The 24,022-nt window shown below is 39.0% G+C and overlaps 1 protein-coding gene across 1 annotated transcript in view; it reads right to left on the bottom strand.

Annotated features, from left to right (window-relative positions):
* LOC757309 (sushi, von Willebrand factor type A, EGF and pentraxin domain-containing protein 1) overlaps positions 1-21,549 on the bottom strand; it is a 54,725-nt gene extending 33,176 nt beyond the window's left edge. The window contains exons 1-7 of the mRNA XM_030997742.1: positions 21,440-21,549; positions 19,637-19,840; positions 17,744-17,890; positions 16,738-16,935; positions 15,275-15,478; positions 6,244-6,390; positions 4,449-4,646 (exon numbers count right to left, since the gene is read on the bottom strand). Of these exons, the coding sequence (XP_030853602.1) occupies positions 4,449-4,646; positions 6,244-6,390; positions 15,275-15,478; positions 16,738-16,935; positions 17,744-17,890; positions 19,637-19,840; positions 21,440-21,509 (1,168 nt within the window). The 5' untranslated portion in view covers positions 21,510-21,549. The remainder of the gene's footprint in view (positions 1-4,448; positions 4,647-6,243; positions 6,391-15,274; positions 15,479-16,737; positions 16,936-17,743; positions 17,891-19,636; positions 19,841-21,439) is intronic.
* Between the last annotated feature and the right edge of the window lie 2,473 nt (positions 21,550-24,022).

Below are 24,022 nucleotides of genomic sequence, written 5' to 3'. Positions count from 1 at the left end.
CAGCCGCCGAGGACCTATGAAAGAGATGTTCTCGGATAATGGTACAAATTTAGTAGGAGCTGAAAGGGAACTGAAGCAGGCATTAAAGGAGCTGAATCAAGACCAGCTGATCAACTTTCATGCAAACCATGGCATGAAATGGCATTTCAATCCTCCTGCTGCTTCCCATCAGGGGGGAGTATGGGAACGCCAAATTAGAACAGTCAGAAAGATACTGTGTGCAGTCATGAGAGAGCAGTATCTAAAGTCCTACCAGAATGAGGAGCAGCTCCATACATTCATGTGTGAAGTGGAGGCCGTCATAAATAGTAGGCTTCTTACCCGATGTTCAGACAACCCAAATGATCTGGATGTAATCTCACCAAACAGCTTGCTGACTATGAAGGGTTCAACGACGCTACCTCCAGGGATCTTCGACGACAAGGACATCTACGCAAAGAAGCGGTGGAAACAGATGCAGTACTTGGCAGACCTATTCTGGAAGAGGTGGGTGCGAGAATACCTGCCTTCCCTACAACGCCGACAAAAGTGGCTGCAGCCAAGTCGTAACCTTCAGGTGGGGGACATTGTACTCGTCATAGACGAAACAGCGCACAGATGTTCCTGGTCCATGGCCCGAGTGCAAGAGGTTATGCCAGACAACAAGGGGTTCGTCCGCAGAGCGAAAGTGAAAACTGCAACAACATCGCTAGTAAGATCAGTAACCAAGTTGTGTATTCTACTGGAGCAGGAAATTTGAATGGAGTTTGTCTCAAATTTATGAAAGGATCTATATGTATAATATGTGAAAGTGCCTTTAAGTGGATTGCTTTGAATCATTATTGGAGGAGGATATCAAGCAAATGAAGCAATTTGTGTTTGGATCAAGCGAACAAGTGGAATTCAGAGCGCCAGTGAAATTTTGTGTTTGTGTTAAAGTGAGAAGTAAAATATTAATAGCCCTTTGGCTAGTAATTGGTAATCATTTGTGATAATGAGCCAATACAGGATCAAATCATGTTTAATAGCGAATTTGGATCTGATCAACACATCTTTAATCGCGAATTTGCATTGGATCAACACATGTTTTATCGCGAATTTGGATTGGATCAACACATGTCAAGTCGCGAATTTACACAGGATGATTTTTTCAACACGCGAATTGCAAGAGAGCAGAGTTTTACACAATTTTAAGAGAGGACACTTCCATGAAAGGATGTCAATTTAAGACATTGAATTATGATAAGTCAGCACCGAATATTGTTTAGTCTTTGCAAGAACGATAAAGGATATGAACATGAACTGGAACGAACTATTGAACTTTCAAACTGTTCAAGTTGAACTCTGTGAAATGCTATTCATGTCTAAATGTTTGTTTTGAAATTTGATGTTTTATACTCATACATGTACATGTATATATGTAAGTTTGTTGAGTTTCAATATTTCTTTGTGTTATCACAATTGGGATGTTTAAATTGAGGATGATTGAACATATATGTACACAAATAATTGAAAGAGAATATTTTGTAAAAATTTGTTCAAGGTAATGATTGAATTAGCCTCAGAGTTAAAATCAGATATATTTTGTTAATATAAAACATATCAGAAAGAGAGAACTCAAATAGGGTTAAAGGGAGAAAGTGTTTTGAAAACAGTGTATTTGTTGACATAGAAAGTTAGAAATTTCATTTCATTAGATGTTCAGAACATTAACATGAATGAAAAGATTTAAATATATGTGTCTGCACTCTGCAGTGTAGAGCATTATAAGGAAGTTCAGATTGTGTTATATTTAAATTGAGGATTAACATGTTTAAGTGAAGTAAGGAATGTTATTTAGTTTTATGTGCAAATGGCAAGGATATTTGCATGTGCTTAGTAGTCAATCCACAATGTGACTTCAGTCATGCAGGTAAACTTCGGACAGATTGATATATGCAAATAGAAAGAACAAGGTTAATGTTCAAGCGGAAGTACAAGTATTACATGTATGAAGATGGTATTATGCACAATGCTAAATATTTCCTTTTTTCTATTGTTTGAAAGTACATGTGCATCTACGTTATTTTGATGTTCCTTTTATGTTGATGTACATGTACATCAGTTCAGTTCAATTGAAGGTGTTCAGAAATTGTTTTATGTTTAAGTAAAAACAAAAGGAAAAATGTTAAAGGTAGTAAATACAGCCACTAATTATTCTTGTTTTAGAAGAACAATTCTTGTGTTTGGATATCATATTACTGGTTTATTTCCAGAGTTATTTTTTGAAAGGCAATTATAACGAAAATGGTGTTTTTGATAATTTAATTACCATAGGTATTACATTTTGACAAAAGTTTGACAAAAGTTTGACAGCTATGAGTAAACATTGAAAATATTTTGATTTAAAGTTATCATTGATTCATGATTATTTCGTATTGGATGCTTTTGTTGAGTTGATACAGGAATGTTTATAGTAATCCAGGGATAAAGCTCGATTTTGCAGAATTTAGTGTATTCTGTGCATTTAGATAGTAGAAATTGGCAGAGTATAGAGATATAAGTGTTACATCTCATTGTGATTATGATTTGTTTTGGAAACAGTTAGGTATTATATTAATAGAAAGTGTTTGAATTTAATTTTACCTAGGTTATGAGACAATATGTAGAAAATGGTCATAAACATTTGATAATACATGTAGATAACAGTTGGTATTTTGTTAATTTACATCAGTGGTGGACAATTAAGTTTTGGTTAAATAGATGTTAATCGTTGCATCCTCTAGCTGCAACTGGGGGGAGGAATGTAAGGATCAAGATATAAGAAGCCAAATTTAGTTTTTGTTCTGAGGATACCGTAGATTGACTGGAATTGTTGTACAAACGTAGCTAGGCTTGTCACATGGAAACTACAGATATGATATGATGTGGGCACGGATTCAAGGAAGGAAAACTTTGTTTTACCTACTAAACTACTACTATTATTGCTACTTTGTACATTCCGGTGTATGGAATTGATGGGAGTTCAGTTGAGTGTTAATAAACAAAGAACCATGAAATTACCACATTGTCTCAAGGATCATATGTAGATATCTCTACAACCATAGTTAATCAATGGAGCAAAATCTCAAACTTCTGTGTAGAAGTTTAGTGTGCCAAAGTTAGCTCTACCAGATAAAGCAAACCAAATCAAAATCGTTTGAGAAATGAAGGAGAAGAAGCATTTGTTGTGATTTCGAATAATTTTGCATAAATTAGCATAGATAATGAATTTCACGATTCTGTGTAGAAGTTTTAAATCCCCCTCCTAGCCCTATCATATGAAACAATCAGAATCAAAATTGGTTGAAAAATAACGAAGAAGAAGCATTTTGAAAACTGTAGACGGACGGACGGACGGACGGAAGACGGAAGCCACGCCATGACATAAGCTCATCGGGCCCTTCGGGCTGGATGAGCTAGAAACGTGCAATAGTCTCAGTAAATGAATCCCACGTGACCGCGCATAACCAATCATTTGAGTAGGATCTGGGAGTGAGTTGTATAATATGAGACTATGAGACAACGTCTCTATGGGCTTCCAAAGAGCTTTGGAAATTAGTAACCTAGCTTTATAGCTCCAGCAGCCGTTATCAGCACACAGTGCATTTCAAGGAATAATTCTACCAGGTACCCATTTACCTCACCTGTGGCAAATGTAGATTAATGTCTTGCCAAAGGACGTAAGTGCCGCGGCAGGTATTTGAAGGTATTTGAATCATAACCATCTTTTCCAGTGTGCATTTTCTGTACGATATTCGTCCACACTAAAAAAAAATTGATGGAACTTCGACTTCATGCAGTCGAAAATGATGCCTCCGCCATAGAGTGATTTCATAAACCAAAACAGAAGCAATTATTCAAATTCAAGTTTAATTGTAATCAATTGACAGGTTCTCAGAATATAATGATAATATTATTTAATTATAATGTTGATTACTAGCTATTATTCATATACATGTATGACCCTCCGAACTTTGATCTCATGACCCTAAAGTCTAATCAGTTCATCGGCTCTGCAAGATACATGTCCCGAGTTTAATAGTAATCCATCCATCAGTATTGATATTGCGATTACAAGCTATTCTAGCATGCATAATGAGCCCTGTGACATTTGAACTTTGACCTCGTGACCCCAAAATCGAATCAATTCATCGGCTCTGCAAGATACATACGTGATCCAAGTTTGGTGGTAATACATCAATTGGTTTTTGAGACAACGTGATCACAAGCTATTTTTGCATACATAATGAGCCCTGTGACGTTGGACCTAGTGACCCCAAAATTCATTAGCTCTGCAAGTTACATACATGACCCAAGTTTGGTGCTAATCCTCTGGCTACTTTGTAGCGGAGGCATAAAAAGTGAACAATGCTCAAAAACTATTTCTCACTTTTCAAAGGACTCAACCTCCTCTTTAACTTGATACATGAATTCGGAATGGTCCTTACCATTTGGGATGCACACAAAATCGTTTCCTCCTCCCCACTGTCTGTTGCTCATACACAGTAGCCTGCTGCTCCCGGAATGATAAATGTAGCCATCACCACAAGAGAAATTGGCGTATCCATTGAATCGCCGTTCAGGGGGGTCGTAGGTCACCAAAAGACCTGCTTGATCAGCCACTTCTGGGCAGAAATGGTCCTCGTCTGGAATAGAGTCAAAAAATTCATTCTATAAACAAATTATTACTGGTTGAAAGATCAGTGGAGATGTATTACAGAGTATTTTCTGTGCTTCAGAGCTACAGAATATAGCTTGGGTCATGCATTATGTCACGGGAGGGTGGAGCATGGCCATTTTTGAAATGCAAGAGAACATGGCTAAGAATTCTTGTACCCCTCTCTTTCCCCTCCCCATTCAGAAGCCAATTCGAGGGGGGGGGGAGGGGGGGGGTCAAGTGCTTCCCAGTCCCCGTTCTTAGGATCATGTCTTCTTAGGCAATCTGTATTTTCTTAAAATCCACTTAAAACTAGATGGAATTTAATCGACTGCGCACATTCAAAAATGATGCCTCTGCCATAAAGCAATTTTGCAAACCAAAAACGGAAGCAATTTATGATATTCAAGTTTATGATATTCGATTGTAATTCATTAACTGGTTCTCAGAATATCGTGATTAAAGCCATTTTTCATTTACATGGCTCTGCAAGATAAATACATGTTCTGAGTTTGATAGTAATCCATCTGTTGGTTCTAATGATAATGCGCTCACAAGCTATTTATAGGGGATGACCTTTATCCTTTGACCTCATGCCCCTCAAATCTAATCAGTTCATTGGCTCTGCTAGATACATAAACATGTCTTCAGTTTGATGGTAATCTATCCATCGGTTCTCAAGATAATGCGATCACAAGCTATTGTTGAATACATGTCTTGAGTTTAGCGGGAATCCATCAATCGGTTATTGAGATAACGTGATCACGACCTTTTTTTGCATTAAGCCCTTTGACCTTGTGACCCCAAAAATAGTCACTGGCTTTGCAAGAATCATAAACATGTCTTCAGTTTGATGGTAATCTGTCCATCGGTTCTCAAGATAATGCGATCACAAGCTATTGTTGAATACATAAGCCCCACAACTTTTGACCTTAGACCTCATGACCCCAAAAATCTATTCATTTCATTGGCTCTGCAAGATACATACATGACCCAAGTTTGGCGGGAATCCATCAATTGGTTCTTGAGATAACGCGATCACAACCTTTGTTTGCATTAAGCCCTTTGACCTTGTGACCCCAAAAATCTAATCAGTTCACTGGCTTTGCAAGATCCATACATGACCCAAGTTTGGCGGTAATCCATTGATCAGTTCTTGAGATAACGGGATCACTGGAACCGGACGGACGGGCAACCAGAAAACATAATGCATCTGGCTACTTTGTATATAGCGGAGTCATAAAAATACAACTCGGGTATTTGGATTGATCCAGGTCTGTGAACCATTGTATCACAGCGGAGAATGCCTACTATTTTGACACAAATAAAGTAAAGACACAGGTTTAAAAGAATTGGAGTATAATTCTCCTGTGCCACACCAATTTTGACGACGTCATTTTTCAAATGACATTTTATGATACTCTTTTTTTTGCTATGAAGGAAGTCCTGATATTATGCCAAATTGAAGTTTATTGTTAATTACAGGCTAAAAGCAGATTGCTCTCTTTTTAGTGACATGTATTTCGAATAGTTTTGCCGGAAAGGTTTGTTTATATATTGATGAGAAGCGGTCAGTATAAACTTACAAATTGAAATACAACTCCATCCACACCTCCCATCGCAGTGACATTGCTTGTTTTCGGGACAAGCCCCCTTCAGACGATTCCTGCATTGGGTCTGACAATCCCGTCCGTAGATCTGGACCAAGGCTTCATTACGTTGACAATATCTCGCTGATTTAAGAAAAAGACAATGTACAAATAAATACAAATTATATTTTATGTTTCAACCTTAATTGTGTCCAATCATATGCTTTTATATGGGCTACCTTGCCCACAGGCATCTAGGCTTTTTAGGTGTGCCTCGCAAACCATTTCTAATGGAGATCACAATTTGATTTACCCCCAAATATTTATTTTACCTATATTATATGAATTACTTTATTTTCTATGCAATCGTGTACTTTTTATACCACCAGATCTATATATATTCATAACATGATTTTTTTATCACGGTTTGTAAAATAAGAACAAAATAAAAGGAAATGTATATGCATATTTATATATATATATATATATATATATATATATTTACCGTGATCTAATATGCACACACCTGGTTTGAGCCCTTTCGAAAAATTCCTCATTCTCACTCATACTTACCAGCATGTCTGTACCTGAGCCTCGCCACTATAATAATAATATTCAGTTTTTAATTAGCGCTTAATACATCTCGGATGTTTCTAAGCGCTTTACAGATATATTATTATTATTCCGGTCATTGGATTCAGTGCTTGCCTGCACACGCTGTGTCAACAATCTCCACTTTCTCCCTGGGGAGCATTCCAGCCAGGCGTGACTTAATCGACACTCAAAAACTGTTTGACCAACAATAGCGGTGGCACACTACCGGGTACCCATTTAACATCTAAGTGGAGAGTAGCAGGTGTAGGTTAATATCTTGCCAAAGGATATTAGTGCCGTGTCGGGATTCGAACCCTCAACCTTCTCATCTCCAGTCAAGTGCCTTAAACCATTCGACCACGACACTCCTATACGCTAGTTCGATTGACGGACATCTCCAGCAATAATGACTCTACAACCTAATTGAGCCACGCCCTTGTCCAGGGTAACTTGATCCACCCAAGACTACTTACAAAGTCGTCCACAACGGTGACCACACCCATGCATTTTCAGACTTTCATGATCTACGTACGAACACGTCTGCAACAGGGACAACATATCAAAACATTTGGAGCTAAATGGACCCTAATAAAATTGAAGAAAATGCATCAGTCATGCTCTGCGCACACAAGAGATTACATATCCCGTATCTCTGTGTATCATTCCACAACTGCATGTGCATTGTATTAAGTGTGTTGACCGTGACAGAGACAGACTAAGCAGTTCTCGAAATGAAACATCTCATCAAAAACTTTCGCTCGGCAAAGATGTGATGGTCTTGTAGTGATAGCTACATGTAGTTTAACAGAGTCTGCATATACAGACTAGCATGTATAACTAAATATAGAATGACCTGCAACCCATGACTCATGCCAGGTCATGTTATGAAACAATGAGTACTTGTACATGAGATGCTACAAAGATGTCTGACTGACACAGAGCCTCAATAAAGCTATACAACTTATTAGTTCAATCAAAGCTCTCCAACTGGTCTTTTATAAGAACATAATATGGTGTCAGAACTTAGCAGCCAGTGTTTGTGCTGAGCGATCGACCCAGCCTACAGTATATATATATATATGGAATCATTGAAATCAGGCCAGTTCAATCCAATTCTTTGTGATGTGAGAGATGATGAGAGCTAGAGGGCTTAGAGTCTAAGTGTATGTCCAGTGAATGTAGTTATGTCCATAATAGTTAGCGCTGTCGTTGTATGGATTGGAGTGCATAGTTCTGTGCCGGGCCAGTTCCAGTATAACGGGCAGTAAGCGTGACATATATGGGACATGAACATACAGAATAACTCAGTGAAAGTTAATAGTTGAGCTTAAATTGTTGCAAAGATACAAAAAGAAAAAGCTAATTGTTATGCTGTTCATGTGAGTGACTACACTAGGCTAAGAAACAAAAAGAAACAAAATGGCAAATCTCAGTCAACCTCCTCCACTCGACTTAAAGGGAAATATTTCCGAGAACTGGAGAAGATTTAAACAGAAATTCACTCTATACAATGTTGCCTCAGGAATGTCTGAAAAAGATGAAAAGTTACAAACATCAATGCTTCTACACGTGATTGGCGATGCTGCCTTGGAATTGTATAATACGTTTGTATTTGCTGAGGGTGAGAGCATGAAGCTTGAGAAAGTGTTGAACAAATATGAGGAATATTGCACGCCAAAACGTAATCTAACGTATGAGAGATATAGATTTTTCACAAGATCTCAGTTAGTGCATGAGAGTGTTGATCAGTACGCAACAGAATTGCGGAGTCGTGCTCAGTCATGTGAGTTTTCCATGTTGAAAGAGAGTCTTATCCAGGACAGAATTATCTGTGGTATGTTAGACGATAGTCTAAGAGAACCTTTGTTGAGGCAAGATGATCTTACATTGGACAAAACGTTGCAAGTATGTCGTGCGGCTGAACAAACTCGAACGCAGGCACAAGCGTTGAGTTCCGCAAGGAAAAACGCCTCAATTCCGGTAGATTCTTTCAGCAAGACTAAGAAGAAATTTCCTGGTTCAAAGTCAAAACGGTCAGAACCTCAAGGTCGTACTAAAAGTGATGCATGTAGCAGGTGCAGAAACCGACATAGCAAAGACAAATGTCCTGCACAAGGTCAAACATGCAAGAAGTGCGGTAAGCAGAATCATTTTGCTAAATGTTGTAAAACCCCAGTAGCCAAGGTCAATGAACTGCAGCACTTGGAGGTAGATTCAGAAGGTTTCATGATTTGCTCTGTTGAATCAAAAGAATCCAAGGATGAATGGATAGTTAATCTACTAGTCAATAACCAGCCGGTTGACTTCAAGGTTGATACTGGTGCTCAGGCGAATCTTCTTCCTGAGACAGTATTTCACAAATTGAAACCGAAACCAAAGCTACAAAAAGCCAAAGTGATGTTGACAGGTTATTATGAGACAGATATCCCGGTCAAAGGTCGTTGTTGTGTACAAGTTGAGTACAAAGGGATCAAACGCAATGTGCCGTGTCTAGTCATTCCTGGAAATCGTCAGCCTTTGTTAGGATTATTCTAAGCGCTTTGTATCTACTAAGCGCTTTGTATCTACTTAAGCGCTTTGTATCTACTTGTAGAAAAGGCGCTATACAAATGTTCATTATTATTATATTATTATTATATTACGGACGAGTGAAGACTTGTATCTGGTGAAAAGGGTGTATCATGTTGAGAAACAAACTGAACACGTAACGGGTAAAAGTGTAGTTCAAGACTATCAAGATGTGTTTGTAGGTCTAGGTTGTCTTCCTGGTAAACACCACATCACATTGAGAGAGGACGCACATCCTGTTCAGCATGCATGTCGCAAAGTTCCATTTCCACTTCAAGATAAACTCAAAGACGAGTTAGATAAGATGGAACGAATGGACGTAATCACACGAGTAGATGAGCCAACTGATTGGGTTTCTTCTCTCGTGGTGGTGATGAAAAAGAACGGTCAGCTCAGGGTCTGTCTAGATCCAAGAGACCTGAACCGAGCAATCAAAAGAGAACACTATCAATTGCCATCAAGAGCTGAAATAACTGCACATTTTGCAGGAGCCAAATACTTCAGCAAGTTAGATGCGTCTAGTGGTTTTTGACAGATCCAACTAGATGACGAAAGCTCCAAGCTTTGTACGTTTATCACGCCATACGGAAGGTACAAGTTCTTGAGACTACCTTTTGGTATTTGTAGTGCTCCGGAAGTCTATCACAAGATAGTGCACCAACTGTTTGCACACATTCCGGGAGTTAACACAATGATGGATGATGTGATTGTATGGGGAACTACCCAACAGGAGCATGATGACAGGTTGAGAGAGGTTCTCAGCATTGTGAGAAAAATGAATCTCAAGTTGAACAAAGACAAATGCGAGTTCAATGTCAAGAAGCTCACATTCATTGGTGACTTGATCAGTGATCAAGGAGTTCAACCTGATCCAAAGAAAGTGTCTGCTATCTTGAACATTGAGAGACCAAAATGTCGGAAAGATGTCCAACGGTTCTTGGGTATGATCAATTACCAAGGGAAGTTCATTCCAGATCTGTCGACCAAGTCAGCAGCGCTGAGACATCTACTAGACAAAAAGAATGTATGGACATGGGATCATGCACAAGAGGATGCATGGAATCAGCTGAAACAAGCTCTGATACAAGAGCCATGCAGTCCTACATTTCTATGACAGCAAGAAACCAACCAAGCTGTCAGCAGACGCATCAAAGGATGGTATTGGTGCAGTGCTACTACAGCAATATGATCAAGATTGGGTTCCGATCGCATATGCATCTAGATCAATGACTGATGCAGAGACTAAATATGCACAGATCGAGAAAGAATTGCTGGCAATCACATACGCATGTGAAAGATTCCATCAATACATCTATGGACAACAAGTAGAAGTGGAGACTGATCACAAGCCACTTATTCCACTGTTTGTAAAGTCACTGGGTGACTGTCCCCTACGCATTCAAAGGTTACTCATCAGGGTACAGAGATATGATCTCAAGGTCTTGTACACGCCTGGAAAGTACATGTATACTGCTGATACATTGTCCAGAGCAGTGGATCCAAAGGCTGAGTTGAATGCTGAAACTGAGGAAGATATCAGAGTCTACGTCGATGCTATTGTCAAGAGCATGCCAGTTACATCGAACAAACGAAATCAGATTGTCGAAGAGACAAAGAAAGATGATCAACTGCAAGAGCTGCTAGGCATCATCAGAGATGGTTGGCCGGAAACGAAGCAGCAATGTCCAGTTAGAGTCAGGGAATACTGGAACATCAGGAGTGAACTCTCTGAAGCAGATGGCATCATCTTCAAAGGCAGCAAAATAGTGGTTCCCACTACTATGAGAAGGTTCATGCTAAACAAAATCCATGAAGGACACTTAGGCATCGAGAAGTGTAAGAAACGTGCTAGAGAAGTCATCTATTGGCCCAGAATCAACACAGACATCACTGAAATGGTCCAAAGTTGTACTTCATGCCTAATGTACAGACCAAAACAGCACAGTTTACTCGACAACCAACAGGTCAATACTCGATCAGTGAGGGGAAGAAAGGAGGATCATAAGGTGAAGCAAAAAGAGCGATTCGACAAACATGCTCGAGACTTGTCAAAGCTAAAGCCTGGAGATCATGTCATACTCCAAGACATGAAAACCAACACCTGGTCGAAACGTGGTATTGTCAGGTCTGTCCAGGATCGAAACAGATCATACCAGATCGAGACAGAAACAGGAGAGATACGTCGCAAAAACAGACGTCACCTCAGGCCAGTCCCACGTCAACAGCAAGCCGAGTCTATTCCACTACCAACACAGGATGACTTCGAGCTAGATGACACTGCAGAAGCTACAGAGCAACCAGCATCTGAAGAAAGCTCAACTACGTCATCAACCAGAACCAGAAGCGGACGAGTTATTAAACCGCCAGATCGCTTGAACTTGTAAATAAATGAAAGCGAACTACAGAGAAAGACTTTCGCGTTTTGTAAATAGTTTATAGTTACAGAGTTCAACTTGGACTTTAAAACATAACTGCAGGATTGCATGAGCATGACATATATATTTGCATGTTATAGTTTAAAAATATAACCGATTTAATCAGTCACTTTGATTACAAAAATCAACAGATATCACTCAACCTCAACGTAGAATTCCAGTATAGCGAATCGCAACCTTGAAAGATATGGACTGTCGCGTAATAAGTTATATATTTGAAAGTGACAGTACTCCAGCTTTAAGGGACAGAATAATGCCCTAGTACAGTCGCGAGTGTACAGGTAGTCCACCCTGTCACTCTGTATACAGTTTAAGAAGTTTTATATATGTATATGTAAACCTCTTTTAAAGAAGGGAGGTGTAGTGATAGCTACATGTAGTTTAACAGAGTCTGCATATACAGACTAGCATGTATAACTAAATATAGAATGACCTGCAACCCATGACTCATGCCAGGTCATGTTATGAAACAATGAGTACTTGTACATGAGATGCTACAAAGATGTCTGACTGACACAGAGCCTCAATAAAGCTATACAACTTATTAGTTCAATCAAAGCTCTCCAACTGGTCTTTTATAAGAACACTAGCAGGACCCGCGGAAATCCGCGGGATTTTAGAGGGTGGCGGGGGTGTAAATAGATATATAGAGAGTGTTTAAATTAAAACCACCAAGAACTTTATTTGCCATTCAGGCCATTTAAAAAATATACATGTTTAGCGTCCCCGCCCGCTTCCTTTTTGGGGGCCGCCTCCTATTTATTTATTTTTTGAAATTTTTTTGATTTTTTTTTTTTTGAAAGAAAATAAAACAGCGTCCTGTCCGCTTCCTTTTTGGGGGCCGCCTTCTATATTTATTTTTTTTTGAATTTTTTTTGAATTTTTTTTTTTTTCTTCATTTTTTGATAGAAAAAAAACAGCGTCCCCACCCGCTTCCTTTCTGGGGGCCGCCTCTCCTATTTTTATTTTTTTTTTGAATTTTTTTTTTGATTTTTAAAAAAAAAAATTGTCAGCTGCCATCTTGAAAAATAGCCTGAATGTCAGGGAAAATGTACGGAGCAGCCATTTTGAAAGAAAAAAAAAAAAAAAAAAAAAAAGGGCCTCCTCCTTCCCATTTTTCAGAAAAAACAGGACGCTAAACATGTTTTTTTTTTAATTTGGCCTTATATAAAAAAAATTAAAAAAACCGATCCAACTGTACCGGTAGTTATTCTTTAAGCCACTGGAACTGCGTAGAGTTCCGTAGTGTGGCGTACCGACTACGCAGAAATTAGGCTGCGTATTAATGGGAAAATAGTCCCTGCGTAGGTTATGCGTAGGCTGGAGTACAGGTTTGCTTATATGGTTGCTTACTGTGTGGAAAGCTTTTACTGCTTTGACGATCTGGCGTAGGGTAGCATAGTGTTGCTTAAAAAGGCGTACTTTCTGCGTCAAGTTTCTACGCTGAAAGTACGCGAAAAAAATTAAACATGTTGACTTGTTTTCGTTCATTTTGCGTACCCCTTTCTGTCCCTCAGCATATAGTAACGTAGGCCAGCGTAGTTGGTAGCAACACTACGCAACTCTACGTATTGACCCCACGCCAATTAGTGACCCGCAAGTGTCACAAATAAAGTATTAAAAATATGCTCATCTGACCCTAATTAAACGCCTAAAACCTATGGCCCCTTGAAACCCGTGGACCCCACGCCTATATTGTATATACACTCAACTCGCTGCGATCTGATCTCTCTCTCCCCCCCCCCAACTTTGAAGAACGTAACCCCCGAGCTTTTGGGGGTTTATGGCCCCTTGAAACAAATATACACTCAACTCAGGGTTTCAGGTTTCCTTCTTCATAATTGTCTATTTAAAAAAACAACATTTTTCTAGTTCAATAACTAAGTTTTCATGCATTGATTTGATGCAAGAACTGTAACATAATAGACCCTAGATTGTGATTATTTCTGACCATAAATTTCGATAATTATTTTTCAAAGTAAAATTTTCACAAGAAAATCAGACAGTCGTTTAAAAACGTAGACATTAGTAATACTTTTACTAATTCTAAGCTCAGGTTTCGTAAATCTATTCACGAAACTATATTGAAATCGCGGCAATAATGATGCAAACCAACAGATAACAATTTCAAAGTGTCAAATCTCTTCGACTCGAGCTCAGCTCAGCTGTACTCACACACATAACACTCCAGCGTAACTCCATGAAGCTCGAACACCGGCGCCGCAGGCCTCGGACGCCTGCGGTGCCCGGTGCCGGTGTTGGAGATTCCTGGAGTTACTGCACTGTGATGTGTGGTGACTGAAGTTAGCTTACGACTGAATTGTCAGTCCAATGGTTTTCTTGTCAAAACTTTCCTTTAGAAAATGATAATCAAAATTGAGTATACATGGCCGTAATAATCACAAAATAAGCTTTGATTTCATAACTCCATTCACGAAAACTATATAAAAATCGCGGCAATCATGATGGAAATAGGTCTCTAAGTTTGGACGTCGACGGGAAGCCCCGTGTATCTCTTGTGCAGCTACTACATGCAAAGCACATCCTAGCTACAACAAAGCACATCCTATAGAAAGATGCTTTACTCTCGGTAATCCCGCCCTTTGCATAGAGCATTTAATACGCAACTTAATGTGAGTGGATAGTCATCGGTCGTGTGTCTACGGATGTAATGTTGAATATCCATGAGGTATCTCTGTCGTCACGCATATCCTGCATTATGCATATCGCGTCTGTTTTCGCCCTGGACGTCGACACGGAGGGGGACCTCGGGCGGAGTATAGCCAATTCCACAGAGTAGACTCTCCCGCGGACGATGGCACCGGACACGGTACCCGGAGGGCAGGGTTCAGGAGGAGATAGCCGCACCAACTTCGGTCGGCGATCTCATTAAAAAACAATAGAAAACAAAGGCTCGCCGAGACGTCGCGCCCCCCGCGGAGCCTTAGCGTATTACTTATATAGATAATAGGTCTTACATCTCAGATACGTGGGGGATAACATTGGTCAATCTAAACGAGTCTTATATGGTTGGAAAGATAAAATTACATAGAAAAATGACTTTCTCAAACTAAGAATTAGAAGAATGTGGTACTATGCCAAATTATGACAAGGTATTATGATAATAAAGCTCTGTCGCCCGATCCATTGATTTTACACAGAAAAAGAGCTGAAAATAACAGTAACTTGACTACCGGTACTTTAACCCTACGAACGCGGTCGTAAATCATAATGAAATTGTAATTTGATTGCTTTAACCGATAGAACATATACTAATCAAAATATGTGGTGCTGATTAAGGTTGGACGCCTAAAAATACGTGTTGTTCACGTCGTTCTCCATAAAAAAAAAATTTGTAATAAAACATGCACTGTTCAGTGACCCATACGTTTTGATATGCGCCCCTGCCCAGACTTTCACGATCTACTTACGAACATGTCTGCATTGGGGCAACGGTCCTGTCCATGATCCATCGGTGCATGTTGTTCTCTCAAAAGCCGTGGGCACGATCTGATAAAAGACACCACACTCAATACTCGCAACAGTCCCGTCAGGATGGGGTGCTAAACCCTCCGGCTCATAGGTGATTTCCGCAAAATCAATCTGATTGATGTTATCGCAGCTCGATGATACCTCTGAAGTTATTAACAAGAAATCACACACATAGTAATGTTTGTTAATGAGATAAGATTAAGCAGATGATAATTAATAGTGCATATCATCAATATGTCCCTATATAAGCGCTGCAAATAAGTGAACACAAGAAAAGAGTGAGATTTCGTTTACTTTGTTAGGTCAATTAACAGCACTACCATCATGATCAGCAGCAGCAGCAGCACCAGCACCAACACCACCACCACCACCATCATCACACCATCGATCACCATCATCACGTGTAATCTATGTGTAATCTACATACATGTACATTGATTAGTCACACCCTCTTCACATTACGTAACATCTTTCTATTCTTAAATTACACCTTTCGGTAAACAAATATCAGGTTCTTTAATTCATACGCCTTATAATTATACTGGTTCATTTTTACCAGGATATGAACAAAATATAGAAGCAATTTTATGAAATATAACACTTTAAACACAAATAAAAAATAAGCCTTGCTATCCTATAAGCGAGGTGAAAGCGGGACGAAGGTCACTCACGGTTCATAACCCTTATAAAAAAGAACCATGGTAACCATAGTATCAAACAATGACAATTTCATCTAATTTCATTGTTTGATACCACGGTTACCATGGTGAATGGTAATTTGGAGGAAAAAAAAACCCATGGCTACCATGGATTTTTTTTATAAGGGATATTAAAGCCTGCCACCAACGACCTTCTAACACTAACACAACTACCGACACCACCAACACCACCATCACCATGCACCACAACCACTACAAACTTAACCATCACTACCACCACTATACCAACATCACCGATACCACCACTACTACTAACACTCTAATTATAGGCCTATATTCTTTTTTGTCATGTCAACGGTGAAGGCCGGTTAATTCACTTCGGAAGAATTTTCTTAACTATATTTTATATATCTTTATTCCAATAAGTATTCAAAAATCAAACAAACATGAATTTATAAGACAAGAGCATTTGATTTTGGTTTTTAGAGGAATGTTCTTTTTTGTGTGTGTTAGAGACCACAATGAACATGTGCCTTTTTTTTAAAAAGGTTCACCACAATATTTCTTGACATATTTTCAATGTGAGGGAATTCGAACAACCATCCTTTCCAGTTGGCAGTTTCTGTACGATATTCTTCCACACTAATATAAAAAGAATGAATAACGCTCACAAACTATTAGTCACTTTTCACAGAACTCAACCTTCTCTTTAACTTGATACATGAAATCAGATTGGTTCTTACCATTTGGGATGCACACAAAATCGTTTCCTCCACTCCACTGTCTGTTGCTCATACACAGTAGCCTGCTGCTCCCAGAATGATAAACGTAGCCATCACCACAAGATAAATCAGCGTATCCATTGAATCGCCGTTCAGGGGGGTCGTAGGTCACCAAAAGACCTGCTTGGTCAGTCACTTCCGGGCAAAAATTCTCCTCGTCTGGAATAGATATGTCAAAAGGTTCATTTTATAAACAAATTATTACAGGCTGAAAGATCAAGATGTATAACCGAGTATTTCCTGTACTTCAGACCAATGCCACAGGAGAGTTGGGCATGGTCGTTCTTGAAATGCAAGAAAATTGGAGTAATTCTTCTATGCCACTTTATGACAACGTCATTTTTCAAATTTTATAGTAAAATACACTTTTTCTTTACTATGAAGGAAGTCCTGATAGTAGGCCCTTTGCCCAAAATGTCATTTATTGTAAATTACAGGCTATGTACGGGAGCCTTTATTTACATACAAGACTATATGCTTTTTATTTAGGCTCCCCACATTTTGTGAGCCTGTCATATCTATATCTATATTCTTGGGGATCCACAAACTACAAGCATGCACTGCTTTTTAGTGGATCCCCCCCCCCCCATTTCCTCAGAAATTAAGAATTTCTTGTAATAATTTTATTATGTGCAAAGTTTATTTGTATAGTTTCCTGAAAAAATGAATTATGTATGAAAAAAAAGAGTAATATCATTGTTTACCTTTCTGTTGGAAATGAAATGAATATGAATATATTTCGAAACTTTGTACCTATTTTCTGTACATTATATTTGATTTGAAATCTTTAATTTTTTTTTGGTGTAATCTACCCACATACACTTATATACAAAAAATATGTGGAACCAATAAACTTCAATAAACTTCAATAAACTTCAAATTTCAATGCTCTAATTTCAGTAAGATGTATTCCAAATAGTTTTTGGACAGTTTGTTTAGATATTGACGAGAAGTAGTAAGTACTTACAAATTGAAATACAACTCCATCCACACACCCCATCGCAGTGACATTGCTTGTTTCTGGGACAAGCCCCATTGAGACGATTCCTGCATGGGGTCTGACAATCCTGTCCGTAGATCTGGACCAAGGCTTCATTACGTTGACAATATCTCGCTGAATTAAGAAAAATTAGACAATGTACAAATAAATACAAATTAGCCTGTTAAATTTGATGCTCCAACCTTAATCGTGTTCTTCTTTTTTATTCACCATCATCTGTTTTTACATGGGCTACCATGCCCACAGGCCTTTTTTGTTGTACTTCGCAAACCATTTCTTTTGTTGAACACAATTTCATTTACCCCCAAATATTTTTTTTAACCAATATTTTATGAATTACTTTATTGTTCTATGCAATATCGTATTTTCTATACCACCAGATTTATATATCATATGTTATATTCATAATATATTTCAATCATGGGTTGTGAAATAAAAACGAAATGGATTTGAAATGAATATATATATACCGTGATCTAAGATGCACACACCTGGTTTGAGCCTTTTAAAAAATTCCTCATTTTTAATACTCATACTTACCGACATGTCTGTACCTGAGCCTCGCCAGTATACGGTACCGGTAGTTTGAATATGGCAGACATCTCCTGCAATAATGACTCTTCAACATAATTGAGCCAAGCCCCTGTCCAGGGTAGCCCATGACTACTTACGAGCAAGTCCGCAACCGGGACCACCCCCATCTCGAGACTTTTGTCATCTACCTATGTCCGAAAATGTCATCTTTACCACGCCCATGTGGAGACTTTCAACATCTTATTAGTCCAGAATCTAACTGGTTCTTTATTCCCTACACACTTTTCGCCGTGCGTCCTAATTAGTGTCCCTTTAGGCTTTACAGGGACAATGATCACGCCATCTTCGTCCGGTAGCAAGTAGCTAGGGCCATAAAGCCTTGGTGTTGTGGAGATAAAAATTAAATAGGCCAGATTCTGGACTACATCTACATTAGACCAAAGTTTCTGTGTCTTTCATGTACAGAGCATGATCATACATAAGTAACTTTTTTATAGAATTTCTTTAGTTAATAACAATTGTATGTAGAACATATTACACTTCAAATTATGTTTGTTATATATTGATAATCTGCTGTTCCAGTTACTTTATTTGAAATTCTATGTATAAATGTTTGTTAAAGAAGAAATAAAATGAACTATGAACTATGAACTATCTTTTGTGGTAGGGGCAGGTATGCAAATACACATGACACCACACACTATTGTATAGACTGCACACAATACAACTGATGTTGCTGATCAGCAAATTTGACACTAGACTTACAGATTGGATTTTTAAATTATTCTTTTTAATCAGTAAGTTGAAAAGATCGTATTTTACTGCTATTTAGGTTTCATCAATTGTCACGTACCGATTTTGAGTGAAATCAATTGAGTTGTGTACAGTGGTGGTTTGAAATGTTGAGAATCAATACAACAACTTTTACACAGCCAGGATAGTAATGCAGCTATGTGTGGGTATAGGGTTAGACCGAAAGCTTCAGTGTCTATATCGTCGGTTGTTCCACTGAGACTACGTCTGGCTCCACAAGACCTCTATATGCGGAGTTCTAGTGGAGCCAGACGTAGTCTCAGTGGAACAACCGACGATATAGAGACTGAAGCTTTCGGTCTAGGGTAGGGTACGTCAGCTCCTCTCTATAGAGATCTTTAGAGAGGAGCTGACCCTACGAACGAAAGAGACAGAAACTTCGGTCTATGCCTACATCTACATATGAACATATGTCTGACGTGGTCCACGTCCATGTCAGACCTTCATGATCTACCTACAAACAAGTCCGCAACTGGGACAACGCCCCTGCCCAGAATTTCATGATCTACTTACGAACATGTCTGCATCGGGGCAACGGTCCTGTCCACGATCCATCGGTGCATGTTGTTCTCTCAAAAGCCGTGGGCACGATCTGATAAAAGACACCACACTCAATACTCGCAACAGTCCCGTCAGGGTGGGGTGCTAAACCCTCCGGTTCATAGGTGATTTCCGCAAAATCAATCTGATTGATGTTATCGCAGCTCGATGATACCTCTGAAATCACACACATAGTAACGTTTAGACAGGATTACACAGATGATAATTAAAAGCGTATATCATCAATATGTCCTATATGCATGCGCTCATTGCGCTGCAAAGATGATAATATATTAAAGTGAACAATATAGTACCAGAAATTTAAGAGAGAGATTATTGAGATGTACTTCGTCAGGTCCCCAGGTCAACAGCACAACCCTCAGCAGCAGCAGCACCACTATTATCCATCACCACCACACCACAACACCCTCGTACAAACTAGGGGTTCGGCCGTTCGGGGGACCCCCCCCCCCCCCCCGGCCCCCCCGGCCCCCCCCCCTTGTTGCTCAAGAGAGGATGGATAGAGGTGTTGATTTTGTTTAAGTGGTGCTCCATATGCCCCCAGCACCCTGCACCTCCCCCTCCCCCCCCCCCCCGTTGAGAAAAAAAATAAGTGATCATTACCACCCCCCCTCTAAATATTTTCTCACAAAAAAAAGTTGCTCATGAGCCTTCTCGATCGGGCTGAGTCGCTTCGCTCCCTCACAATGTCTTACCCTCACCTCTGGCTCAAAGTTGGCAACCCTAAGAACCTCTTTTAAAAACAGCTTGAACGGGATTGCACAACCACCACCACCATCACCAGGCGCGGATCCAGGATTTCTTGGGGAGGGGGCCCCAATCTTTTTTTTTTTTTTTTGCTCCCGAAAATTTGAAAATCGCGCCGGCCGAAAAGTCGCTCAGTGGGGGGGGGGGGGGGGGGGGTGGGGGGGGGGGAGGGGGGAGGGGGGGTGGGGGGGGAGGGGGGAGGGGGGGGGGGGGAGGGGGGTGGGGGAAGTGAGCACTTTTTTTGGGGGGGGGGCCCAACCCCCCAAAAGGTAAAAATCATGTGTTTTTACATGATTTTTTTCTCAAGGGGGGGGGGCCGGGCCCCCGGGCCCCCCTTGATCCGCCACTGACCATCACCACCACCATTCCCACTACGTACACTATCATCACCACCACCATCACTACCACAACAATCACCACCACTACAACTACCACCAACTTTAACACAACTGCCACTATCAACATCACCATCACCACCACCATCAATATCACCACCACTTCCATCACCACCAGTCCACCACCCTACCATAACTTCCAACACCACCATCATCACCACCACATAACCACTACCAATTTCTTCACCATCGCAACCACCACTATATATATACCAACACCACCGCTACCACCACCACTACTACTATCACCCTAATTATAGGCCTATGTTCTTTTGTTGTCATGTCAACGGTGACAGAAAAAAAAAATATTCCAAAAACAAATAAAAACGAATTAATAAGACAAAAGACAATAAATTGATGATCTAAGTTATTTTTTGAATATTTCACCCTGTAATGCAAAGTTTAAAATGTGCATGAATCTGGCATGAATACAGATGAAGACATTGTATGATATAAACATAAAATGCACGATGGAGGAATAGACCTACGTATCTGCAAATTGCATTCTTCAAAGCTGTTTGAAACAGTGTTCTCATGTCAAAATCATGAATTAATGTGCGATTGGTCATGTTGTATGGTATAAGTCTTGAAAAGATCGTGATAATCCACTTACCGCCACTGTGTAACAGGCAAAGTAACAGTCCTATGAACAGAACTAAATAATGATAACTCTTTTCCTCCATTGCTTGTCGATATACTAGCTCTTGATCGACCCAACACTAATATTCCATGTTCCATTTCTAAAGAAATGAACCGTATTTCTAAATGTACAGAATGGGCGTGGCCACGCTCCAAATGGTGCTCGAATATGGAGAGTGGTGATTGGATAAAGATCATAGGAGAATGTGTCAATCAAAATAAGTACAGAATGGGCGTGGCCACGCTCCGAACGATGCTCAAAGAGGGAGAGCGCTGATTGGATAAAGATCATAGGAGAATGTGTCAATCAAAATATGGGGGAGCCATATATCGTAGATGTCGTGTTTCATATCCGTCTATACACTATACATTGTTTTAATTCCATGCATTGGTTTGAAGTCAGGTCGAGGAAAAGGAGGAAAGGGACTCGCGTAATCATTTTTATTTCTCTTCATTATCAAGTTGTTTTTATTTGTTCTATTTTCGTAATCATCATGTCATATTAATGAAAAATAAACTACGACAGTCCTCAATGGCCCGGGAGTCGTTATGTTATCACAAAGGTGGCTTTAACCATTTTGGTTTCAAGCTTACTGGACTCATGGAACCTGTCAAACATTAGAGGGAAATCATATTGATAAATCTATGGATATTTGTAAATAATACGGAGCATAATAATAACAATAATAATAATTAGCAATAAATATAGTTCTTATATAGCGCTTTGTACAATAATGTACAATAGGCCTACAAAAATACATTTTAGAAAGTATTTGGGATCTACTCGTAGTTGATGTGTGTGAAGAGGTTGGTTTTCTATCGAATTCGCTCACTGCAGTGAAGTAGCTAGGGGCAAATGCGACCTTATGGTAAAAAGGGGGATAACCCGAGAACAAGAAAAGAAAAGAAGATAGAGGGATGAGGACATTTCCTGCAACAAAACACACAAGATTAAACGATCCCTTTAATGCCATCACAAAATCCCTAAACTTGGGGTATAATTTTGTGCTGAAAATCCCTAAAAGTGCCCCAACTTCTCAGATCTCGGTCTTAAACATGGGTTACTATTTAGCTTCAGGATAATATCTCACCCATAATCTCGCTGAAGTGAAAATTCCAGATGCAAAAATATTTGAAATCGTTTCGCGTATTCATTCAAAGTCCTCGCCAATGGTCGCACAGATTTATCAATATCGTTAATTGAAGCTCCACTTCTGACTAATTTATAAACGGGTAAACCCCCCCCTCATCCCCCCTCCTCGAGCGGACGCAATTTTTAAAAATATTCGTAAGCAAATAAACGAAGGATCACAACTTATCCTATACAAACATGGGTTGCGTTTTGAATGGAAGTCCCTAAATAATGGGTACCATATTCTGTCAACAACAACAAAACAAAAAACAATTGTGTTCGATTGATCTCAGCTTCAAAAATTAGTAACTTTCTTATTTCTAATCGGAATTTGCTCAAATTTTCACTGACCTGTTCCTCTCATGGATTTACTATGTCCCTTTTGCAACCAACATCAAATTCTGTAGAACTTTCCAGGAATTATGAATAAGCCTATGTAATTATGTCTGTGAAAATTAAACGTTAGCAGTGTCCTTATATTTAAATTATGCAAGGAAACCCGCTTTTTTGCTAGACTTCAATGTCAGACACTATTGAGATAATGACTGGCTTTTTTCTTCTTTGGTAATAACATATGCCTACATAAAATGAGTTGTAAAGGGTACATGAATATGTGTCTACACATCAATAACCCCTTCTTGTAATGGCCAAACTTAAACTAGTTGAATCTTTGTGCAGCACGAACGTACGACCATTCGGTACAATGGTCCGAAAATCAGACTACTACTTATTAACTTGTTAGGGAAGTTCTAAATTATCTTTCAATTTATCTTTCAAATGCCGTTGGGATTTAACCTGTTCATTTGTTTGGCCGAAAATTTGGACATAATTATAGTACCTAGCAAGGACCTGCTTTAAAGTCCAAGTCCACTCCAAAAAATAACTTACTTTCAATAGAAGTAGAAAAATCAGACTAACCAATAAAAAAAAGTCTGAGCAAAATCGGATAACCAATTAGAAAGTTATGAATAATTAATGACATTAAAAACTTTGAAAATCACTAGACAAATTGGCAGCAACTCACTCATGAGTCTGTGAGATCATGTACTCACTATCCACTAATTATTTTCTTTATATGAATGATATAAATTTCCTATTTTCTCCTTAAGAATCTTATTTCTTCACACCAGCATCCAAGTTGGATTAATAGCAATATGTTTTTGTGTGGATGTACTAATATAGAAAAAAAAAATTCCAGTTAAATCATGAAAAATGTGAATTTTGATGAACTATTTATATAAAAATCAATAATTATGAATATACAATATTCAGAAAATAGTATAAATTCTTCAAAGTTCATGAAAGATTGTGTGAAATGTCATGCACACAATATGATACAAATCATATAACCTGGGCAAAGGCATGGGGAAATCAAGTTTTAGGTAATAAAAAGGGAAATTAAAAATGGGATTAAACCATACAGAG

This window comes from Strongylocentrotus purpuratus, unplaced genomic scaffold (genome assembly GCF_000002235.5).
Source record: "Strongylocentrotus purpuratus isolate Spur 01 unplaced genomic scaffold, Spur_5.0 spur5_scaffold_4, whole genome shotgun sequence".
Taxonomy (NCBI): Eukaryota; Metazoa; Echinodermata; class Echinoidea; order Camarodonta; family Strongylocentrotidae; genus Strongylocentrotus; species Strongylocentrotus purpuratus.
This window is presented reverse-complemented; position numbering and strand designations above follow the sequence as displayed.